Consider the following 21695-nt stretch of genomic DNA (forward strand, 5'->3'; position numbering starts at 1 on the left):
GACTCAGCAGTGAAGCAACCATGGAGACGATCTACTCTTTCCTGGATTCTTTGGCGGGAGAGTTTATTGTACAAGGTCAAACACGGTGCTGAATATTAGGCCCTTGCGAATTTTCTGTCTCACAGGCAGTTTTCGGTGTATATGCGGAAGGACGGAACAGATATCCTTGCGCATTATCCCTTGGAGACCCACATTTCTGTTATAGGTGAAGGACCCAGAGGAAGGATGCTGGTAATTTGTGAGCATTATCTATTACAGATACAGATCTCTGTGTCTATGGTAGTCCCCACCTTGTAACTGAACCCTGGCCCTTTTTTCTTTTGGGGAGACCCTTGTTTGAGCTCCTGGCCCTTTTTTCTTTTGAGGGACCCTTGTTTGAGCTCCTGGCCCTTTTTTCTCTTTGGGGGACCCTTGTTTGAGCTCCTGGCCCTTTTTTCTTTTGGGGGACCCTTGTTTGAGTTCCTGGCCCTTTTTTTTTCTTTTTTGGGGGGCCCTGTTTGAGTTCCTGGCCCTTTTTTCTCTTTGGGGGACCCTTATTTGAGTTCCTGGCCCTTTTTTTTCTTTTTTGGGGGACCCTGTTTGAGCTCCTGGCCCCTTTTTCTCTTTGGGGGACCCTTGTTTGAGCTCCTGGACCTTTTTTTTCTTTTGGGGGGGACCCTGTTTGAGTTCCTGGCCCTTTTTTCTCTTTGGGGGACCCTTGTTTGAGCTCCTGGCCCTTTTTTCTCCTTGGGGGACCTTTGTTTGAGCTGAGTTTGAATTCTCAGGTTCTCTCTTTGGGCTGTAAATCTGTTCCTCTGTTTCTAGGGTGATCGATTTTATAAACTATGCTTAATGGTGATCTTAAAATTTTTTTTCTTAATTAAAAAAATGATTTTATTTATTTTTGGCTGCGCTGGGTCCTTGTTGCTTTCTGTGGGCTTTCTCTAGTTGTGGAGAGTGGGGGCTACTCTTTCTTCGCAGTGCTTGGGCTTCTCACTGTGGTGCCTTCTCTTGTTGCGGAGCACAGGCTTAGTTGCTCTGTGGCATGCGGGATCTTCCCGGACCAGGGATCGAACCTGTGTCCTGTGTATCGGCGGGCAGATTCTTATCCACTGCATCACCAGCAAAGTCTTAGTGTAATCTTTTTACATTAAAATTTTTTTAAGGTTTCTGAGCGGTTTGGTATTTATTAGTTTAAAGTATCATTAGTTCCGTTTTTTTAGAGGACTGTAGACATGAAGAGAGTGAAGTTTCTGGATTAAAGGCAAAACAGTGTTTCTAGTAACAGTACTAGAAAAAAGATACTCTTGTTATCAGAGAGGTAACCAGGAATTTTCCAGGTTGGGAAACAATTAAGCACTATCTTGGGTTTCTTTGGCCTTAGTTAGGTTTGTGGTGCCCTCACAAGGAAAATTTCAATCTACAGTTGAAAATAAACACCAGTCAGAATGTATTTGTAGTCCCTGGCAGGAGGCACGTGTTTGACATCCCCGTGGAGGTGTGTAAAGTACCTTCAAGCTTCTGGTTTTGCCCCTGGTCTCCTTTACATTTTGTCAGGATTGTTTTGGGGGAGGATATAGTTTGGAGACATCCTTGGTAATACCTCTAACATTATCCTGTGAGTGATGGATGAATATTGTTAATCTATCTCTGCTCTTATGGATTATATCATGACAAATTTTATTCAACTCCATTGTAAATATTTTTGGTGCGTAAGTCAGCTACCCTAAGATACAATGTGCATCGTGACTTCTCCCATCTTTTTTTCTGATCTCTTCTGCTCTGACAGTTAGTACACAGCATCTCTGAATTTCTCCAGCTTTCCTCGCCAGCAAGATGGCTGACGTGTTTCCCTTCAGCGTGGTGGCCAGCCCAAGCCTTATCAGGCCTTTGTGACTTTTACTGTTGTTTGTCACAGTCGTGTCTGACTCTCGTGGCCCCGTGGACTAGCCCACCGGCTTCCTCTGTCCATGGGATTCCCCAGGCAAGAGCACTGGAGTGGGTTGCCGTTTCCTCCTCCAGGGGATCTTCCTGACCCAGGGATTGAACCTGTGTCTCCGCATTGCAGGTGGGTTCTTTATACCATCGAGCCACCTAGGAAGCCCTCTTTCACTGTCACTATAGGCATTTTCTTAAAAAGCAGAAAAGCATCTAAAATGTTTTTGTCATTCAACTGTTGACTTAAAAGAAAATGCACGATGTGAGAGTTGTGAGTTCAGTTTTGCCTGGGGCAAAATGAGGACTTTAGCTCAGGAGATAGCACCTCAGACAGCTCTGAGACACTGCTCCAAAGCGGCAGAGGCAGAAGGTCAGTATGAGTCTGGGGAAGGGGGAGTACATGCAGTCAAGCACATATTTTGCAAAAGGTTTCTACTGGTGTCATGAGGCTTTGCTAGTCACGAGGAATAATTGTCACCATGAAGGATTTTAGTGCTTTTCTGTATATGGGGAGATACAAGAATTGGGCTCATAAAATCAGCTCCCGAAAAAAATCTATCTGAAGACCTACCCTGCCAGTTTTCCCCCTTAGCACGGAGGCCTCATTTCTGCTCTGCACCCTGAATTCCTTCACGGGATGTTGAAGGTCAGCAGCTGCAGCAGCATATCATTTAATCTTTGTAGAGGTAGATAGGTAGATGGCAAGGACCCAGGCAAGTACCAATTTGTAGCTGACACAGGTTTTATAGGCTTTGCCAAACTCAGAAGCTTCTCTGTGGGATTACCTGATGTAGCAGTGGTCACGACTAAATGCTTTCACTGCAGGGGTCCTGGTTTGATTCCTTGTTCAGGGAATTAAGATCCTGCAAGCCATGTGGTACAGGCAAAAAGAAAAACAAAGCCTCCTTGTTTCTAAACCATTCAAATTTGGTGGATTGACACCCTCTCATCCCCACTTCCATTTATTTAAATGACTAGTATAAATATTTGCTCTTAGGGTTTTTTTTGCCAACTTATCCAGGTATAGGCAAATATTTCAGTCATCAGAGTATGATTTAATTTCTTGGATAGGTCTATATTTTAAGAGTGAATTTAAGTCTGTGATAGCCTTTTCTTTTAGGAACAAATAAAATTAAGTCAGGGCTGTTCAAAGGACTCTAACAAAATTATATATTGTTTAGTTGCCAAGACGTGGCCAACTCTCTTGAGACCTCATGGACAGTAGCTTGCCAGTTTCCTCTGTCCGTGAGGTTCTCCAGGCAAGAATACTGGAGTAGGCTGCCACTTCCTCCAGGAGATTTTCCCGACCCAGGGATTGAACCTGCATCCCCTGCACTGATAGGTGGATTCTTTACCACTGAGCCACCTGGGAAGCCCAACAAAATTATTAAGTGTACGTAAAAAAGGTACTGAGTTAACAATTTTGTCTCTTCATTTGGTATACTTACCAAATCCTCTCACATTAGAAAAAAAACCCCAAATACTAATTTTACTCCTTTGGTACATTATTTACATAAAACAAATGTAAAAAGGATTAATATGCATTTATTTGTATGCATTTAAGTGTATATAGATATATAAATACTAGTGGTAAGGAATCTGCCTGATATAGATATATAAATACTAGTGGTAAGGAATCTGCCTGCCTGAGGGTGGGATGATTTGAGAAAATAGTATTGAAACAGATACCTTACCGCTTCCCTGGTAGCTCAGCTGGTAAAGAACCCGCCTGCAATGCAGGAGTCCTGGGCTTGATTCTTGGGTCGGGAAGATCCCCTGGAGGAGAGAACAGCTACCCACTCCAGTATTCTGGCCTGGAGAATTCCACGGACAGAGAAGCCTGGCGGGCTACAGTCCATACGGTCGAAAAGAGTCGGACATGACTGAGTGACTCTCCCTTTCATATACATGACCATTTGTGAAGTAGATGGCCAGTGTGTGTGCGATGCATGAAGCAGGGTGCCCAAAGCCAGTGCTCTGGGACAACTTAGGATAGGGTGGGGAGGGAAGTGGAAGGGAGGTTCAGGAAGTGGGGAACACGTTTGCATATGACCGATTCCTGTTAGTGTATGGCAGCAGCCATCACAATGTTGTAAAGTAATTATCCTCCAAATAAATAATGAAGAAAAAAAAAAAAGACTGCCTACTAATGCAGGATCTGTAAGGGACTCGGGTTCAATTCCTGGGTGGGGAATATCCCCTGGAGAGGAAATGGCAACCCACTCCTGTATTCTTGCCTGGGAAAGCCCACAGAGAAGCCTGGTGGGCTACACTCCACGGGGTCACAGAGTCAGACAGGACTGGGCATCCGAGCACACACAAACATAAAGGAGATGACTTAGAGCTTTTCTGTAGCTTTAAAATATTAACATTTCAGTATTAGCACTGTTTCACACTGAATCATTAAGATGAATTTTAACTTTAAAAAAATCAAGACAATCACATCTATTATCCTGTGCCTATAACATGAAGTTTCTGCATTATTGCACCTAGTATCACTCTCTACATTAATTACGACTCATAACAGTAATCAACCTGTACTTTTTCCTTCAGACATAAGACTTCCGTCTAGACAGAAGTATAAAACTGTGAAGTTAATATTTTATGAGTACTTATTTCAGTTACTCTAAAATTCTGAGATGGCAAAATATACTGTCATCCAAAACTATCTGCGTATTTTGTTCTCCACTGACATAAAATAAGGGCAAATTAAAATTCTTTCTGTATCAGTTTTTCAGAAACCAACAACATTTAAAGATTAATTTCAGTCTGTTTTTAAGGTTAATCTGGATATTTTGTTAACATATTGTTTTCAGGAATTGCAGTAATAATTTATAACCAATATATTGTTTTTATTTATTAAGTCACATTTGAAGTGAAAGTGTTACCCAGTTGTGTACAACTTTTTGTGACCGCATGGACTGTAGCCCGCCAGGCTCCTCTGTCCATGGAATTCTCTAGGCAAGAGTACTGGGGTGGGCTGACATTTCTTCCTCCAGGGGGGTATCTTCCTGACCCAAGGATTGAACTCACATCTCCTGCATGTACAGGCGGACTCTTTACCATCCGAGCCACCACGGAAACCCACGTTACAAACTTTTAAACTCAGCCTTGGCCTGGCACAGAGCAAGCTACTATGCTGCCCAGTTTTGCAGCTAAATGTTAGGCTGCATCTGGTCAGAGGCTTGGGTTTGGTTGATGAGTAGGTTGCCTCTCAAATACCCGCCTATCTGAAAAACCCAGGTAACAGCAAACTCTTGTGCTTTTCCCCTTTCCACGTGTTTCTCAAGCCTGAGGATGAGGATGCTACGGGGTCAAAGAAGGCATTTGGGAGTTTCAGGTGATTCTTCCAAAGATGCAAGTTTAGGATTCCTGAGATTTTGCACTTGCACACAGTAGCACCTGCTAGGCAGACGCAGGTCCAAGGCCCAGGTCTTCCGTGAGCCTGACACGCCTGAGCTCTGAATGGACAGGAAGCTGGTGTCCAGAGTCTCAGAGCACAGAAAAGGTCAGGCTCAGCATCTCTCTCGACATTTCAGCTCACCACGCTGACCTGCAAGGGGAAGGCTGGACTTCTCTGTGGTGTGACTGACCCCACACAGAACGTTCACATCTAGCATCTCTGGTTACCCCAGCAGAGGCTGGCTTCACAGGCCAGGAAAAGGACGACAGGAGAAGCCTGCTGAAGCAGGCAGCACTTTCTGAGATTAAACCAAACTCATGTGTTAACGGCCTGTGGAACTTGCCCGGTAAATGTGTGGTCTTTACAGGCGCCACTTGGAGGAGCTGTGGGAATATGAAAACTGGAAAAGGGTCGAACACTTCTTTTTAGATGTGTGAGCTTTTTTCCTTTCAAGGGCCTTGAGGGAATACTGTGGAAATACTCAGAATTTAATTAGGCCACAGAGCTTCCAGCCACTGTAAGGCCAATTCCACAGAATGAGGCACTGATAGAATGACTTGCTTTAGTGTGAGACAGCTCCGACATATGCATATTCTGTTTAAAAAAAAAAAGACACACAACAAATTCAAGGCTTTTGAAAAAAGCATCATTTATTTCAAAGTACAACATAAAGTTGTATTTTTAAGAAATACACCTTCAATCTTGTATCTCAAGACTTGGCGATGTGCACTTCAGTTCATCTTGAAAATAAATTCAGGTATACAAAGGTTACATACCTCAAGTACAAACAGCACAGAAAATGCAGATGGTCTCAGCCGAATGTTTTAACATTCATTCACTGTTCTTAAAGTTGACTTAACATTTCTGTAATCTGCTTTTAAACCGAGACAGCCTTATTTTAAAAAAATACTCTGTAGTTTTCAGCACAAAGTCCTCATACATTTTTAAAATTAGATCTTGGCATATAATATTGTGAAATTATTAAAAAACCAACCTTGGTAATTTAATAAAATTGTCACATGCCAGGACTTCTGAAATCAACTTGAGTTGTCACCTTAGCTGTAATATCAAATTGGTGTTCACACAGATAGATAAGGTGGGAGGAAGACAGGTGGTGGACAGCTGATAACGGGTAAGGTTTTCAGACGTACAGGTCTTACTGGAGTTTGTGGCTGAGTCCAGGCTTTTCTCTAAAAGCACAACAGCAAATCTCGTATTATCATAATTGCAAGAAAGATCTGAAAGAAGCGAGTGGTATAAGCCTGCCCTGCAGAGATGAGGAGGGTGGGGACAGCGGGGAGAGCCTTCGAGATGTCTCGGAAACGGGCACATTGTGGTCTAGACCAGGGGCCACCACTGTTTTATTTTCCTTTTTTTGCCTAATTTCAATTCTCGTGAGGGAAGTGCGAATTCGACCAGGGGTCTGAGCTCCTCCGTCCGATGGTGGGGCTCCATATCCGCCAGGGGTTGTAGGTCTGGCCCAGGTCGTCGGTGGGGCTGGCGGCAGAGGACGTGTGAGCTGCCGGGGTGCTCTCGGGGCCCATGAGGCTGATGCCCGGCAATGCGCTGGTGGGGCTGGTGAAGGGCAGGGTGCTGTGCGGGCTGCTGGACCAGATGGAGCTGCTGAACGGAGTGGACGCCCACAGGCTGCTGGTGCTGCCAAGGATGGGCTGACGAGACAAAACAGACAACGCTGAGCGTCAGACGTGAAGGGGGCAGATGGCAAAGCAGTGAAGGTAACGCTAAAGACGGGCTAGAACAGAGGCTCCTCTCACTGTTTACTTTAAAATGAATGCTCTATACACACAGCCACCTCAGCACCTGAGCAGATGGTTCTGAAATTCTAAAGGGGCGCCCACCACAGCTGGTGGGCTGAGTGCAGCCTGCCCGTTTCGGAAGGTGAAGTTTATGGGGCTGTGAGCTGCCCCGCCACCTCTGCACCACATGGAGGAGCTGGACAGGCTGCACCAGCAATGAAAAGAAAGCGACAGTGTTAGCTGCTTAGACTCTTTTATGATCCCATGGACTGGAGCTGGCTAGGCTCCTCTATCCATGGGATTCTCCAGGCAAGAATACTGAAGGGGGTTGCCATTTCCTCCTCCAGGGGATCTTCCCGACCCAGGGACAGAACCCAAGTCTCCTGCACTGCAGGTGGATTCTTTTGCCCTCTGAGCCACCAGGGAAGACCCATCAATAATGGCCTGCAAGGTCTCAAAGAGTTCTACCCATTTTAAAAGAATGGTTAAGATGCTTGTAAAACTGAAGCCAGAATGATTACGAGTGAAGACAAACTTTGGAACTGGGAAAGTTAAAATATCTACTGGTTAAACCTTGAATATCTAATTGAGTTTTCCTGAGGATGAAAAAGTAATCACAATGGGATCCTATTTTTCTGTCATGATTTTGTCAAAGCTGAAACCAGGAATCATTTATTTTTTGTGGCGCATGACCTTTGCAGAACCATTTAACTGAAAAATGAACAGATGCACCTAGAAATAGCTCGAGCCATGGGCCTCTCAGGACCCAGTGTGTGCCATGCTCAGGCACCGTCTGGCCTGGAGGTGGCGGGACCCGAGATGGGCCCCCAGTCACCCTGCAGTCTAACTTACAGGTTGGGAGCGGCTGAAATGAGAGAATTCAGAGATCAAGCCTCAGCGTCTCAGCCTTCCTCCTGTAACTTCTGGACCATCTCAGCTCTGAAGAGAACTGACGGTCACTTTAGCAGAAATGAAGACGCAGCGGTGGACAGGGTGAGCGTGCCCACACCTTCATGCTGCTGTTACCGTTTATCTCTGTCAGCATCACCCCAGGGACAGCGGCAGCTGTGATGCTGCCTGAGCAGTTAGGCCGAGCAAACCCAGGACTCACTGTGGCCGTGTGGGTCGGAGAGCCAGAACTGGCTGGCCAGGAAGGGCTGGGCTCTGTGGCCGGTGAGTCCCAGAGGTAGGAGGGGCTGCTGCTCAGCTCATTCCAGCTCCTCTGCGAGGCCTGATTGCACGATCGCGATAACCCGAGCTTGCTGAACACTTCTGGAAGTGAGGAAGCAAAGGCAAGTGTGCGCTGGATCCGGCCATGCTCCCAGGGCAGGTTGGGTGTCCTCTCAGGGGTCTACATCGCACCCACTCCAGCAGCCCCCACCATTCACGGTGGGATGTGGGGGGCACCCCAGACCCCTGCCCATGACCTCAGACCCTCACCCACGTCCTTCACTGGACCGTCACGTGCAAACACCATCACAGCTAATGGGAAACCCATCACTGCCTCTAATTCTCAACAGCAAGAAAAATACGGAGCTCTAGCGTACCCAGGAGCCACCTCTCAGACACAGAACTTTCTTGAAGCTCTTAAGTCAGTTCTGCAGAGCATAAGCCAGTGGGGACCTCCACTGCACGGAGCAGACCCATCGCACCTTCAGGCTGGGGTGTGGGGAGGGGCCCGTCCAGGACAGGGCAGCAGAGACAGACCCACCTCCCAGGAGTCAGCCCCACAGCCACACCCACGGCTGCCTGACAGCGCTGGCGAGGGAAATGCATCTTTCAAACACGTCCACCGGACGGCCACCACAGTCTCCTCCCTCCATCTGTCCATGGCTCATTAGTCATGGTCCAGGGTTTAAACACTCACCACCAGTCAGGTTAAAAGAATTCCCAAAGGCTGAGAACGAGTTGAGGGGTGTGAAGTCAGGGCTGCTGGGGTTGCTCACGGGGCTCCACAGACCTGAGCTGAATGTTGGGAGAGAAAAACACAACACAGAAGAATGTGATGGTCGATGGAGACAGATCCATCGCTCCCAGCTGCACACACGGCAGGCCCTGCTTCAGCAGGCGCTCGCACGTTACGGACGACAGGGAGAACTGGAGGCCGCTCCATGCCACCGAGGGTCCAGAGCTCAGGCCACTCTGTCACAGGATGGGAGCCTGGCTCAGAGCAAGTATTCTGTGGAGAAAAGAGGTACTTCTTCCTTGTTTACCTTTTAGCAATGGAAGATTTATTAAACTGTTTCACGTCTAGGATTCGTTTTCTTGTTAGTATCAAGCAGGTAAAACTGGGCATCTACTTGAAGTTTTTATTATTTCACTGTGGGAATTTTATCCAGGTAAGTGAACCGAGGCAGTGCCTGCATGTCACCAGGCCCCCATGGCTGCTCTGCTCAAAGAGCGGCAGTGCGCAATGACTGCCGGGGGTCTGCTCCCGTGCCCTTCCTCTCACAGACGGTCTGGTTCCTGTTTCTCATGGTGAGGTCACACCCTTTCCACAATGACCGTGATAACAGAGAGGGACGAGAAGAGACTCAGAAGGCGGTCACACACCTGCCCCCTCCACGGGGGTGGGCTGTGTTGCGGGTGCCTCCTCCCATCAGGGGGCCCAGGAGGGAGCAGAGACCCCCACCAAACATCTGCTTGTCATCCAGGGGCCTCAGGGCACACGCACAGCTGGAAGGTGTCGACCTGGCCTGAGAAGCCCGCGTGCCTCCACCCTGACTGAGACGGGCCTCCATACCTGTCTGAGCCATCGCTGTCAACAGGAGTGTGTGAAATGCCAAGGCTGCTAGAGAAATCTGTTTTGCTTGAAGAGACTTTGGCAAAGCCATTCCCACCTGTAATAACGGGCTCCGAGTCAGCGGGAGGCAGCTGGGCCACAGGTATGTGCCCAGCCCCAAGGCCCAGTGGTGCCTGGTCTCTGATGCCAAGCCACTCACCTGGGCTCTTGTCATACCCAGCTGTGACCGCGGCGAAAGTGGGGTTGCCATTCTTGCCCGGGAGAGAGGCGGCTTTTGTCAGTTTGTGTTTGCTCCCGCTTGGCTGCTTTGCTTTAGAGTCGCTGGAGGGAAGAAGCAAGGCAAGAGCCCCTCAGTCCTGCTGGCACTACCCCCCTGGCCCCGGAGACTTGTGGCCCAGGGGCTGGGGCTCCAGCAGGGCTGGGGGTGCCCAGGCCCGAGACTCTACAGTCAGGTGGAAAGTCAGGGCTGTGGGGAGAAGGGAAGGAAAAGAGGCGGGGCAGCCCCTTCTGGAGGGAACAGGGAGCGGGCCGCCAGGCAGGAAGGGCCGACCGCCGCTGCCTCGTCCCCGTGCCGGGCACGGGGGAGGAGCCCGGCCGGGAGGACACAGGGCGGGGAGCAGCACAGGCCCTCAGTCTGTGAGCCACGCCCCCGTCAAGGTCACGGCCTCACCAACAGTCGGGCTTGTGCCTCCCGTGTGCTCGGCTCTTGCAGGCCCTGCCCTGTCACTGCGACCTTTACCCGCCACAGGCTCAGAGCAAACGGCCCATAAACCTGCTTCCTTGACTCTCAGCACAGCTCATGGGACTTCATTCGGGAAGGGTGTGCTTTCTGGCTCCTGCACCAGATCATGACTCTATGGGGCCACCCTGAGGTGAGGGTTGGGGAGCGGGGCTGAGCCTGCACAGGGCAGGATGGCCGTCTGCAGCCTCTGAGGGTCCCCCTGACCGGCCCCAGCTCGGCGCGGGCGGGGCCGCGAGCTCACCTGCCCGGGCTGCCATGCACGATGCTGCTGTAGCTGCCCCGGGACGTGAACAGGCAGGGTGCGGCGGGCGGTGAGGGGGAGGCGGGCGGCGGCGAGGTCTGGCGTTGTTTCAGGAAGATGTCTGCGTTGAGGGTTTGCAGAGAGAGTTTATAAAGACTATCTGTAGCTGCAAATTAAAATTAAAAAGTCTCAATTGTGACACTTGGATTTTTAGTCTTAAAAAATAGTTGCTTTTGATATTCTAACATCAAAGGCAGTAACGCAAGTGCTTCTCCCAAGAAAAAACCTACAGCTTTCACGTGTGTTGTTTCTCTGCCTTTCGCGGAGTCCCCAGCGTGACCCAGCTCTGCAGGCCCTTCCTGGGGGGTGAGGTCCCCTCCCTCCTCAGACTGGCAGGAAGCTTGCCCCTGTCCTCAGGGACGGGCAGGTGGAGTCTCTGCCTGGACCTGAAGACCCTGGACTACCACACAGGTCCCAACCTCACAGGTGTGGGGCCGGGAGCACTCCCGCTTCCCCGGGGGGACCCTTGCGCTCTGTGGGTCTGCCTGGTCCCTGTTTTACAAGGATACTCTATTCCTGCTGCCCTTTAAAGCACAGCTGTTTTAAAAATTTAAAACAGAAAATAAGATAGATTCTGCATTCACTCAATGGAAACACATAACTTATCAGGAACAAGTACCACCCTGCACATCCGTCATGTGCGCCCTGGTGCTGAGGCACGAGGTGCGAGGAGAGGGCTTGGCCTCCACAGGCTCCGTCTCTGGGGGACCCTACTCAGCCAGTTGCCCTGGCACGACCCCCGGCCTAGCACCCAGCTTGTCCCCCCCCCAGCCCGGGAGGCTTTGCCCAGCTCAGTGCGTTGCTCCTCCGGTCCCTCCGGCTGGCCTTTCGAGCCTGTTGAGCAAGGACGGGCTTCTCTGCTCCCTGCCCACCCGGTAGGGCCTGTATCCCTCACTTTCAGAATCAAGCTGGCTCTGTGGGTGGTTCCCCTTCCCTCCAGCATTGCATGCCTCTCCCAACAGGCAAGGGGCTGGAGCCCAGGTGAGCTCACGTGATCCTGGCTGTGTCCAGGCCCCCCCCTTCAAAGCCCGAGTTAGTTTTCCCATCTTCAGCTGTGCACCTGCCCTAAAAGCGCTCCCCACGCTTCCCCCATGGGGCCGGCCCCTATTCACCCATTGTTTCCACCTGTCCCCTCACCCTCGCTGGCTGGAAGAATCTCCGCTCCTCGCCTGCCCGAACATCTGCTGACCTGACATGTACGTCGCCTCCCTGCAGAACACCCCCAGGCTTCGCTGGGCTTCACACAGCCCAGTCAAACGGCTCCCTGGGAACACGGAGTTTACTCCCTACACTGAAACGCAGTTTCCTCTGTGGGGAAATGGCCCCCGTCACAGGGTACAATCTGAGCACCAGTGTCCTGCTGAAACCTCGGAGGGGATCTAAGGGCCTGAAAGCAGCAGCCTGGACCCCGGGATGACCCAGAGACTCGTTCAACTCATTTCTTGAATGACCAGGGATTTTGGACTCTCTCCCTCATCTCAGGCAAGAAGAAAGTACTAAAAAGGCTCCAGAAAGTTTCATAGCAAATATGGGGCTGCAGGTTTTAACCCAGGGAGTGTCTCTCTCCAGGGCATATTTACACAGGCTTGTGCTCAGTGCCTACCTCACCCAAGTTCTTCGCCCTCATTCAACTCACTGGCCTCCAATCACCCCTCTTCTCTAAACCCCCCGTGACCTCAAACCTGGTACTCACCCGATTTTCCCTTTGCACAAATGGGCCCAATGGATTCACTCTGATTCGGTGGCTGAGTGTAGACACATCAGCTTTATAGGACTGATCACCAATGCCCTGCCCCCAGGCCCTGTGCTGGTCTCTCCTCTTCCAGGTCCTATATATCTAGAGCTTGAGGGCCTCCAGTCTATTCTAGGAGACAGTGCTCCTGCCACGATTTCCTGCAGGCCAGACTTGGGGAACAAGGTCAGGAAGCTGGTGAGAAAACTAACGCCTTCACACAGGCTGTCTTTGGAGAAGATGTGGTAAACTGGGAACAAAGTGAATTCTTACAAAAGGGGTTACACTGTAAACATACGAGAAAGCAACCAGGTGCTGGGATTCCGAGCCCTTCTTGGGATGGTTCACTGTTCTACTGGAACTTTCCGTGTCGTGCAGAGGGAAGCACGGGGGTGGTGAAGCAGCTCCCTGAGCTGTCTGACTGCTCTGCTATGAACACTTACTCTACGGCCAATCACACTTTAACTATTCGCAGGCCCTTTACCAATGTGTCTGCTGGCTGCTACAAACCGGCTCCAGCACACAGACCCTGGGTCTCCTTTGTTGGCAAGACGCCCTGCAGTGTTCCCGCCCAGACCCGGATGCGCTGTGGGTGTGGGGAGCACTGTACTTACAGCTGCCGGGCTTGTGAACAGGCACGGAATCCCACTCTGGCGGTGGAGAGTCTTTTTCACCTTCTGAGCTGCTGGTGTTGCCTAGTTCTTGACTGTTTGGGAGAAACTTTGCGAGGGCAGGTGGCCTGCTCTCCACTAACTTACTTGTACCTGTCCAGAATTCAGAAAAGAAAGCCATGACGGAGGACCATCCCTTTCTTTCGGGCTAATTTCAAAAAACGTTCTGATGAGAACAAGAATCCATCTATGCCTGACGACTCCTGAATACTGTGAACTCACAACCAACTACTACTAATACAACAAATCATTAGACCACCTGTACGATGAGAAAGGAAAATACCTTTTGTTTTCTGGGAGTTTCGTGGTTTGGATCCACTGGTCAATGTAGTTGGAAGAGGAATCTTTGTTGGGAGATTTCGGCGCTGTTTACTTTCCAAAGGGGCAGTATACGGTAGCTCTAAAGAACTGAAAGACAACCACGGATGGGACATTCAAACACAATGCTTTGTTCAGAGCTGAGAGGAGAAGTCACTGATCCGGCTACAATTTCAACAGCTTCTCTGACTCATCTGGCCTCCTGATGCATTATCCACCCACCGTCCTGAGGGCTGGCCACCTTCCAATCACTTCTAATACTGCTCAGAAGACACGGACAGATTTATCCTCTGCTATTCTGACAGCAGACAGGGAACTGAGGTCCATTATTTAATAATATGTAACGGGTCGGAGCACCTACCTCAGATAAGGTGTAGGAAGCTGTTTGTACAAACTAGCCTTGTAGGAGCTGCTAACTGCAGTCATTCTGCTCGTGAGCGAGTCTCACCCCACCTGAAGCCTCCTCACCCAGTGTGTGGACTGCCTGCAGGACTCTTGAATATGGAGACTGAAAGGTCTCAGACTTAGAACTGTCAAAGGTTCCGTGACTCAAAATTCTGAACCCATTTTTCCATGGACACCATGCAGTGGGCCAGGGCTAAGTTCACCAGGCCTAGTTCCTGGGTGACCTACAAATCCCCCAAAGCCCACAGCAGGGCGGCAGGACTCTCTTATTTGCCTAAGGTCTAGGCCGAGTGGGTAGGATAAATATTCTTCTCTATTCTTGAACTCAGGGTTCATCTTAGGCCAAAACTTAAATGTTATTTTCACTGATCTATTTAGAGTATATTACTTCTAAAATATTAAGAGGTAAGCTTAACATAATAAACATGTATAAATAGGACAATTAATTGGCTCTGAACTTCCTGTCAGCAAGGTAAAACGGGAGACAACTTTAAGTTTAAGGGCTATTTTTAAGTTTCCACAGCCCGATGAAGAAAACGTTGAAGTCTGCTGAGAGAGAAGTGATCTTTAGGAGAAATGACCTGGGGAGACGGCCCACATAAGGCAGTATGGTGGACAATGGAGACCATGAGCCCTAAAACCCTTCTCCACAAAGTTGTCTCCGTGCTGCCCACCAAGATCACGGAGGCCTCTCTGTCGAGAGGAGCTAGACTGATGCGAACCAACAGAAGGACGCCTTTCAGCCGAGGGAACCCAGTGGCCCCTTACAAGAATTACTCTAAAAATCATCAGTGGGCTCTGGTGACGGCCGCAAAGCTGTCGGTTCAAGGCTGAGCTGATAGCTGGCTTTCCACTAAAAAACTTCACGGAGTTCACTGATCAATACAAAGGTTCTTAAAGTGGGCAGTGTCTGGCATTCTCCTCCTAAGTGCACTTGCTGCCCTGGCCTCCAGGGCAGTCATTCCGACCCAGCACTCTGCCCCCGACTCCCTCACAGCCCCACCCTTCAGGCGCTTAAAGCGCCACATCCTCCTTCCACTACCCCTCTGAGTTCACCCTCCTGGGGGGTAGCAGATCTCTGCTGGGCTTCGGGCCTGGCACTGTCCAACAGGCGAGTTCACACCAGACCGCAAACGTGAGGACAGCTCAGACTTTCCAACGGTACCCCAGTGTCCATCACTAGCACGCGCCCCCCTCCTTTCAAAAAGGTAAGCAGATGACAGAAGAGTGGTATATAAAGCATGATTTCATAAACAAATTTTAACAGAGGTACTTTATAAACGTTATATAAGGTAGCTGGTCACAGTCATTTTATTTTCATTCTTTCTTTGTATTTCACAAAATTTCTATCATAAATTGTTACATTTGGAATTAGTATAAAGGCAAAAATCCAAAGGGCTCGGTTTTCACCCAAATGAGTAGAATTTTAGGTGGGCTAATGAACTGACATGAAAAAATGCACTGTTTATGGGTGAGACTATTAAGGCTACAGTTTTCTAAATCTGGCTTTCTACTTATGATTGACAAAGAGAATTTAAAAAGACACTTTAGAGCCTATTGGTTAAACTGTCTTCTGGTAATAATCTGTGAGTTGAGATTCCCCTGGTGAGCCAGTGGCTAAGACCCTGTGCTCCAATGCAGGGGGCCCGGGTTTGATCCCTGGTCAGGGAACCAGATCCCACATGCTGCAACTAAGACCTGGTGCCGCCAAATAAATAAATGAAATTTTTAAAAAAATGTGAGTTCTCAATCTGCCTCCTGACTGGGGGCTGAGGAGTGGGCAGCTCTGGGTCTGGGAATACCAGCAAACTCCCTCAATACACCCTGCAGAGTCGTGGCATCAAGCGAAGTCTTTCACAAATCCTCAGTCAAATCTGCTAACAGTCAACTGACTTCCTAAGAAGATCAGATACGACAGAAGTCACTGGAAGAAGGGTGAGAGGATTAAATCTGTTTTAAACGTGCTGAGCTCGGGCGTCAAGGAGAATGAACGGTGTCCCTGTGGTGACAGTCGCCTATGGACTGGTTTCACTAAGATAGTCCTCAGAAGCTGGGCTTTTAAACTTATGATCCTAACAATGCCAGCACAACATTCCATTCTCACAAGATCTCAGGATATGTACAAATTAGGGTGTTTCACAATTTGGATTTTTCTACTTTCAACACGTAGCGAGGACAGGGAAGCCTGGCGTGTTGCAGCTCATGGGGTTGCAGAGCTGGACACGATTCAGCAACTGAGCAGCAACGCTTTGAAACATCTCATCAGTCAATGAAGTCTGAAAAAGGCCCAGAAGAAGAATCTCTAGCCACTTGGCTAGGGCTGTTATTCCTGTGTGGGGGCGCCAGAGTATTAGCATCGAGGTGTCTCAGGCGGATTTCCCCTCAGGGCAGACTCAAGTGCATGAGCCATTATTCCGCTTGACACTGCTTCTAACCAGGTCAGGTTGTTCTCAACAAACTGTGTAGTTAGGCCACTTCAACCAACATTCTGCACAAAAGGGTAACTTTAAGTATAAATGCTCCATTACTAATATTGCCATGTACTGTGCTGCTTCTTAAATTCAGGGACAAGGTTAAATTTTCACACAGCAATCACTAATTTCGGATGAGCTTCTGGTTCTACAGGACAAGCTGGCCCTGCCGAGTTAAGCTGTACCATCTAGGGACAGAGTCCAGTTTACCGGTGTTCTTGCAGAGTTCAAGCTTTATTCCTAGAATCCGAGTAAGAACAGACTTTCTGCACAGCTACGGTCAGTTCTGATGACAACAAACCATGTCTTCCTTTATTAATTTATACATAATTCCCTCCACTTCCTGGGTTGATGTCCACTTATCAGAGAAGAAGGTCAATACTGGCTTCCATGCAGATGGCCATCTTATGTGATGAACTAGTATGGCACTAGTTAACAGCTCTAAAACCAGGATTAGTTTATTAGACCCAAAGTTTAATGAAAGTATGAAGTAACCTTAGGAAATAATAACCCAATAGTTCAAACCATTCATTTCCTTGGGGAAACATTTTGTGGGCGCCCTCCCTGTGGGACCCAAGGACCCTGGCCCAGGGGACTGGACGGGAGCTACTTCATGGCAACTGTCTGGTGGTAATATCTGCCCTGAGCACTTTTTTTTTAAAGGTAAGGCTGTATGTGCCATGTGTTAAGCTGCTTCAGTTGCGTCTGACTCTCTGCGACCCTTTAGACTGTCCGTGGAGCTCTTCCGGCAAGAATACCGGGGTGGGTTGCCATGCCCTTCTCCAGGGGATCTTCCTGATGCCTCTTGCGTCTCCCGCGCTGGCAGGCAGGTGCTTTACCACTAGTGCCACCAGGGAATCACAGGTTAAGAATAAATTTTTCCAAATTTTACAGCCCTGGAGTCCAGATCCCCATGACAGCCCCGGGTAAGTGAGCAGACCCAGAGCTCCTATGAGAGAAATTATGCTCATACCTGCGGCTGGAACATCAAGTCCATTTTTGGGCAGAAGTGAAATGGCTCTCTGCCTGGGAGCAAATCACCAACTGTATTTTTCTCCTCCATTCCTCCCCACCCTGCCCCTATTTTGGCTGAGCCACATGGCATGTGAGATCTTAAGTTCCCTGACCAGGGGTTGAACCCATGCCCCTCGCAGTAGAAGCATATGTTTTAACCACTGGTCCTTTTTTTTTTTTCAAGTTTTAACTCTGGCTTTTGTATGTCTGACCTCAGAAGCATGTGCCTGTCCCTCCCCAGTGACAGTGAACTCTGGGCAGCAGAAAAAACCCAGAGGAACACAGCTTTTGTTGCAAACAACCCCAGAAAAGCCAATCAAGCAGACAAAACCGGTACCGAGTTCTCCCCAGTAACTTCTCTTATACCTCACTTCTCTGGAATCATACACTTTTCTTACCTGGGTTTCACATCTGCTGGGATTTCTTTCTTAACATTTAAGAGTTTTTTGCTCTTCTGTTTCACTTGAGACATTTCGTTTTCCTGTTTTTCAGGCATGGCTTGTTTTCCCTTTTGCTTTTCTGTGTCCTGTGAAAAAAAGGACACTTAATTGCAGAGTAAGATTAAGAATGCCTGATATAGTCCTATTTGAAGGCAGAGATACAACACCAAAGATGGAGAAGATATATATATCACAAGTATACAAATGATAAGCTCCTTTCTTCAAATCGCTCTCAATTGTGGCTCTGTCAATTTTCCAGCCTTTGATTTATAATAATTATGTTTTACTGGGTCTGAATTATAAGGCATGTCACTTAAAATTATACTCACATCCTGACTAGAGTAGGAGGTGACAGTGGTAGCAACAGATCGACAGCTTGTTTTTAAGCACTGGGGAGCAAAACCTTGCTCTTTTCACAAGAAAAGTTAAGGCAGGACTGCAGGAGAAAGTGACACACTCCTGCTGATGTTCCTCATCCTGTGCAGGAGGAAGCCCCAGAGGGAGCAGACAGCACAGGCGTCAGCGTGCCCAAGTGTTCACGGTAACACACGACTGTCAACAGTGTCAACAGTAGCTGGGATGCCAACAGATGCTCACCATCCAGGGGGGTCCAGCTATTCATTCACTTATTCAACCATCCTTCCCTGGTCACCCCCGCTGGTGTCAGGCAACAGGGTTACCAAGAGGGCCCAGTTCCTTCCCTCAAGGATGGTGAAGTCTAACAGGAGGGAAACACTGGACACAGATCAACTTGCGTCTTCATGCAGAAATGTTCACTGGCTGGGACTGGAGCCTAGAGGAGCTGTCCCGTCGGCTGAGAAGGCCACAGCCCAGGTGCTGCTCAGCGTTGTGCTGCTCGACGAGCCCGGCAACGCTGCCCCTGGGTCCTAGTTCAGGCACGCAGGGGAACTACACCTGGCGCTCCAGACTAAGGGGAAGCCGCCACTACACCCACACATGAGTCCGGGGGCTTGTCTCTGAGCAGGGCAGGCACCATTCAGGCACTGGTGACCCCTCCTGGAGCCACCTGGAAAGCGGGCGTGCACTGCTCACGAGCAGAGACCACACACAGCACGGGCGGGAAGTGAAAAAAACAGAAACCTGGTGCTGTGTCAGGGAGCACAGGGCCAATTGCGGGGAGACACGCTTGGCTGAAGGGCAGAGCTGCTGGGAGCGGTGGAGAGCTCCCACCAAAGGGCAGGTGAGTGTCCACGCGACAGGGTCAGGCTGCAATTCAGGCAGCCTGGATTTTAACAGGTCACACAGACCCATCCACCTAATGGCAGAGAGGGGTACAATGCCCTCCTGCCCCAGCACCTTCTGAGACTGTGCTGAGTCATGCAGGAAGTGTTCCCGGGAACACTCGACTCATCGGGAAGTTGAGCAGACCGTGAGCCCCCTGAGGACAGGAACCTGGCCTTTTTGTCCACGGTTGTTTCTTCTTTATTTTCATGGCTGTTTCTTAAGTGCCCACTATGTAGGTTCCCAACACGTGTTTGCCGAGTGCATGGGGAGAAGAGGGCTGGAAAAGACACATGTGCAAGAGCAAATGACCTGCCAGGTTTGTAATCTAGTTGGGAAGAAAACACACACAACAGGCGAATGCATCAGTGAGGAAGAAACAAGAGCGCAGGAACTGGAGGCCAGAGTGCTGAAGGGGCACGTTCCCAGTGGTCTAGCGGTTAAGACTGAGCTTCCACTGCAGGGGGCACCGGTTCAATCCCTGGACGGGGAAGTAAATCCCGCATGTGACTGAAAGCAACAGCAGCAGCAGCGAGCGCTGAGGTGGGGGAATAAAAACTGCTCAACAGGGAGAATGGCAACAGGCATGGAGGTGGCCGGTCCCGGTCCCGAGCAGCGTCTATGAAAAAGCACGTGACGGGGCAAGAGAGACCAGGAGAGATGAGCTGCAGAGAAGGGAGAATGCCGGCGGAGGTGGGGGGCTCAGAGTGCTGGAGAGGCGCTCTGGAGGAGTGCTTAGGCAGATGCTGGAAAGGCAGAGAGAAGGGGCAGCAAAGCTGGGGAGCAAGTCTGTGCTGAGAACGCTGTCCAGACGCTTCAAGTTCCTCTGCTCTTTTTTCTGTTACTGATGCATTTGCCTGTTTTGTGTGTGAAACACACGCTCTAGTTTCTTCCCAACTAGATTACGAACCTGGCAGGTCATTTGCTTGCACGTCTTTTCCAGCCCTCTTCTCCCCATGCACTCAGCAAACACGTGTTGAGAATCTGCATGCTGGGTGCTTGAGAAACCGCTGAGGACAGAAAGGCCAGGTTCCTGTCTCAAGGGGCTGAGACGGCTGAGACCCCACTTGAGGACCACGAGCTGGCCGTCTGCTCCTCTGCAGCAGCTGCCAGCTCCAGCCGTGGACAGCGCTGGGCGGGCCCAGAGCAGCTGCCAGGCCTCAGGGTTGCACAGGCGAGGGCAGCGACAGGAAGTGTTACGTGCAGATTCGACTTTAAAAGTTAACAGGTGAGGATGACACTGCTGGATGTCTGTAAGAAATGATTCCTTAAGCCACCAGATTAAGACTGAAACAGAAATGCAGCCGCACAATATTAAAGGCTCTATTTGGCTCATTTTAAATTTGAAATATGGTCGTTTAGAAATAAAAAGGCCCAAAGGGACCTCCACCCTCACTTTTCCTCATACCTTGTAACACATGCTCTCCGACACAGAGCAGTAACATCACCCTCCATCTACCTCATGGCCACGGTGTCCAGGCATTTGGCAGTATGACCCGTGATGCCCACAACGCCCTTGGAGCTGAGCATGGGGAGTGAGGACGCCTTCCTGGTGTGCTGGGAGAGTGCTTGGAGCTTGGGGACCCCTGGGGGCTGGGTCACAGCCACCGCTCTACCTGCTCCCAGGGCTTGCTTATTAGCAGTGCTGGTACAACAGGACACAGCCAATATAATCAAAACAAAGTAGTGCAATTCCCTCCCATCCTTTTTTGATACTTAAAATCTGAGACAGTGTTCATGAGCCAGAGTGGTTACTATTCCAGACAGGCCCTAACTTTCCAATTTCTAACTATTCTACCTTATTAGCAGGCTTCCTGACTTGTCCCCTGGGGAAAGGAACATATTCTTGCCCGGAGCTGTGGTGCCTGTGTGTGCCCCGAGCACGGCCACTCTGCATCCACCCCGCCCCACGAGGCCGTCCTACCTCCTTGAGGAGAGGCTCTGTGTCTGGGTTGGAGGTCTCTGTGGTGGTGGAGGAGCTGTCATCGTCGGCCAAGGAGTCCTTCAGCTCGTCTTCCAGGGCCCTCCCCTTTCCCTTCTTCTCCTTCTCCTCCTGCTTCTTGGGGGGCTTCACCTTGCGCTGAGGAGGCTTTCCTTTCCCTGGGGGTGAGAGTCAAAGTAAAAGAACCCTTGATATTTCAACAGCTTGGAAAACACAGCTGTTCAAACTTTTTTTTTGAAGCAGCTGAACTCTGTTTAGTAACGGTTTCTCTGTTTCTTCTCTAAAGCTTCTCAAATTAACATTTGACTTTCTGATTACAATATTTTACAAGATCAACAATTTTTGAGGCATAAGTGATATACAATAAGATATGCCCATTTTAAGTGTACAGTTCAATGAGTTTTGGCAACTCACTAGTTTTCACAAATCTGTGTGTCTCTAGAAGACAGCTGACCCTTGAACAACGGGGGGTGAATCCGCATACAGGTTACAGCCGGCCCTCCACATCTGTGGCTCCTCTGCAACCAGATTCACCCAGCCAGGGACCCTGTGGTATTGTAGTTTCTACTGTTGGAAAAAATCCACGTAACAGTGGAC

At 49.5% G+C, this 21695-nt stretch overlaps 1 protein-coding gene across 1 annotated transcript in view; it reads right to left on the reverse strand.

Moving 5' to 3' along the window:
• Positions 1-5944: 5944 nt before the first annotated feature.
• Positions 5945-21695, reverse strand: part of TMEM131 (transmembrane protein 131) — a 175551-nt gene continuing 159800 nt past the window's right edge. Inside the window, exons 32-41 of the mRNA XM_040267617.1 lie at positions 21081-21256; positions 17873-18000; positions 13550-13674; positions 13210-13359; positions 10804-10969; positions 10020-10141; positions 9821-9917; positions 8945-9042; positions 8189-8349; positions 5945-6990 (exon numbers count right to left, since the gene is read on the reverse strand). Coding sequence (XP_040123551.1) covers positions 6706-6990; positions 8189-8349; positions 8945-9042; positions 9821-9917; positions 10020-10141; positions 10804-10969; positions 13210-13359; positions 13550-13674; positions 17873-18000; positions 21081-21256 — 1508 coding nt within the window. The 3' untranslated portion in view covers positions 5945-6705. The remainder of the gene's footprint in view (positions 6991-8188; positions 8350-8944; positions 9043-9820; positions 9918-10019; positions 10142-10803; positions 10970-13209; positions 13360-13549; positions 13675-17872; positions 18001-21080; positions 21257-21695) is intronic.

The sequence above is a fragment of the Oryx dammah genome, unplaced genomic scaffold, assembly GCF_014754425.2.
Source record: "Oryx dammah isolate SB20612 unplaced genomic scaffold, SCBI_Odam_1.1 HiC_scaffold_25, whole genome shotgun sequence".
NCBI classification, from domain to species: Eukaryota; Metazoa; Chordata; class Mammalia; order Artiodactyla; family Bovidae; genus Oryx; species Oryx dammah.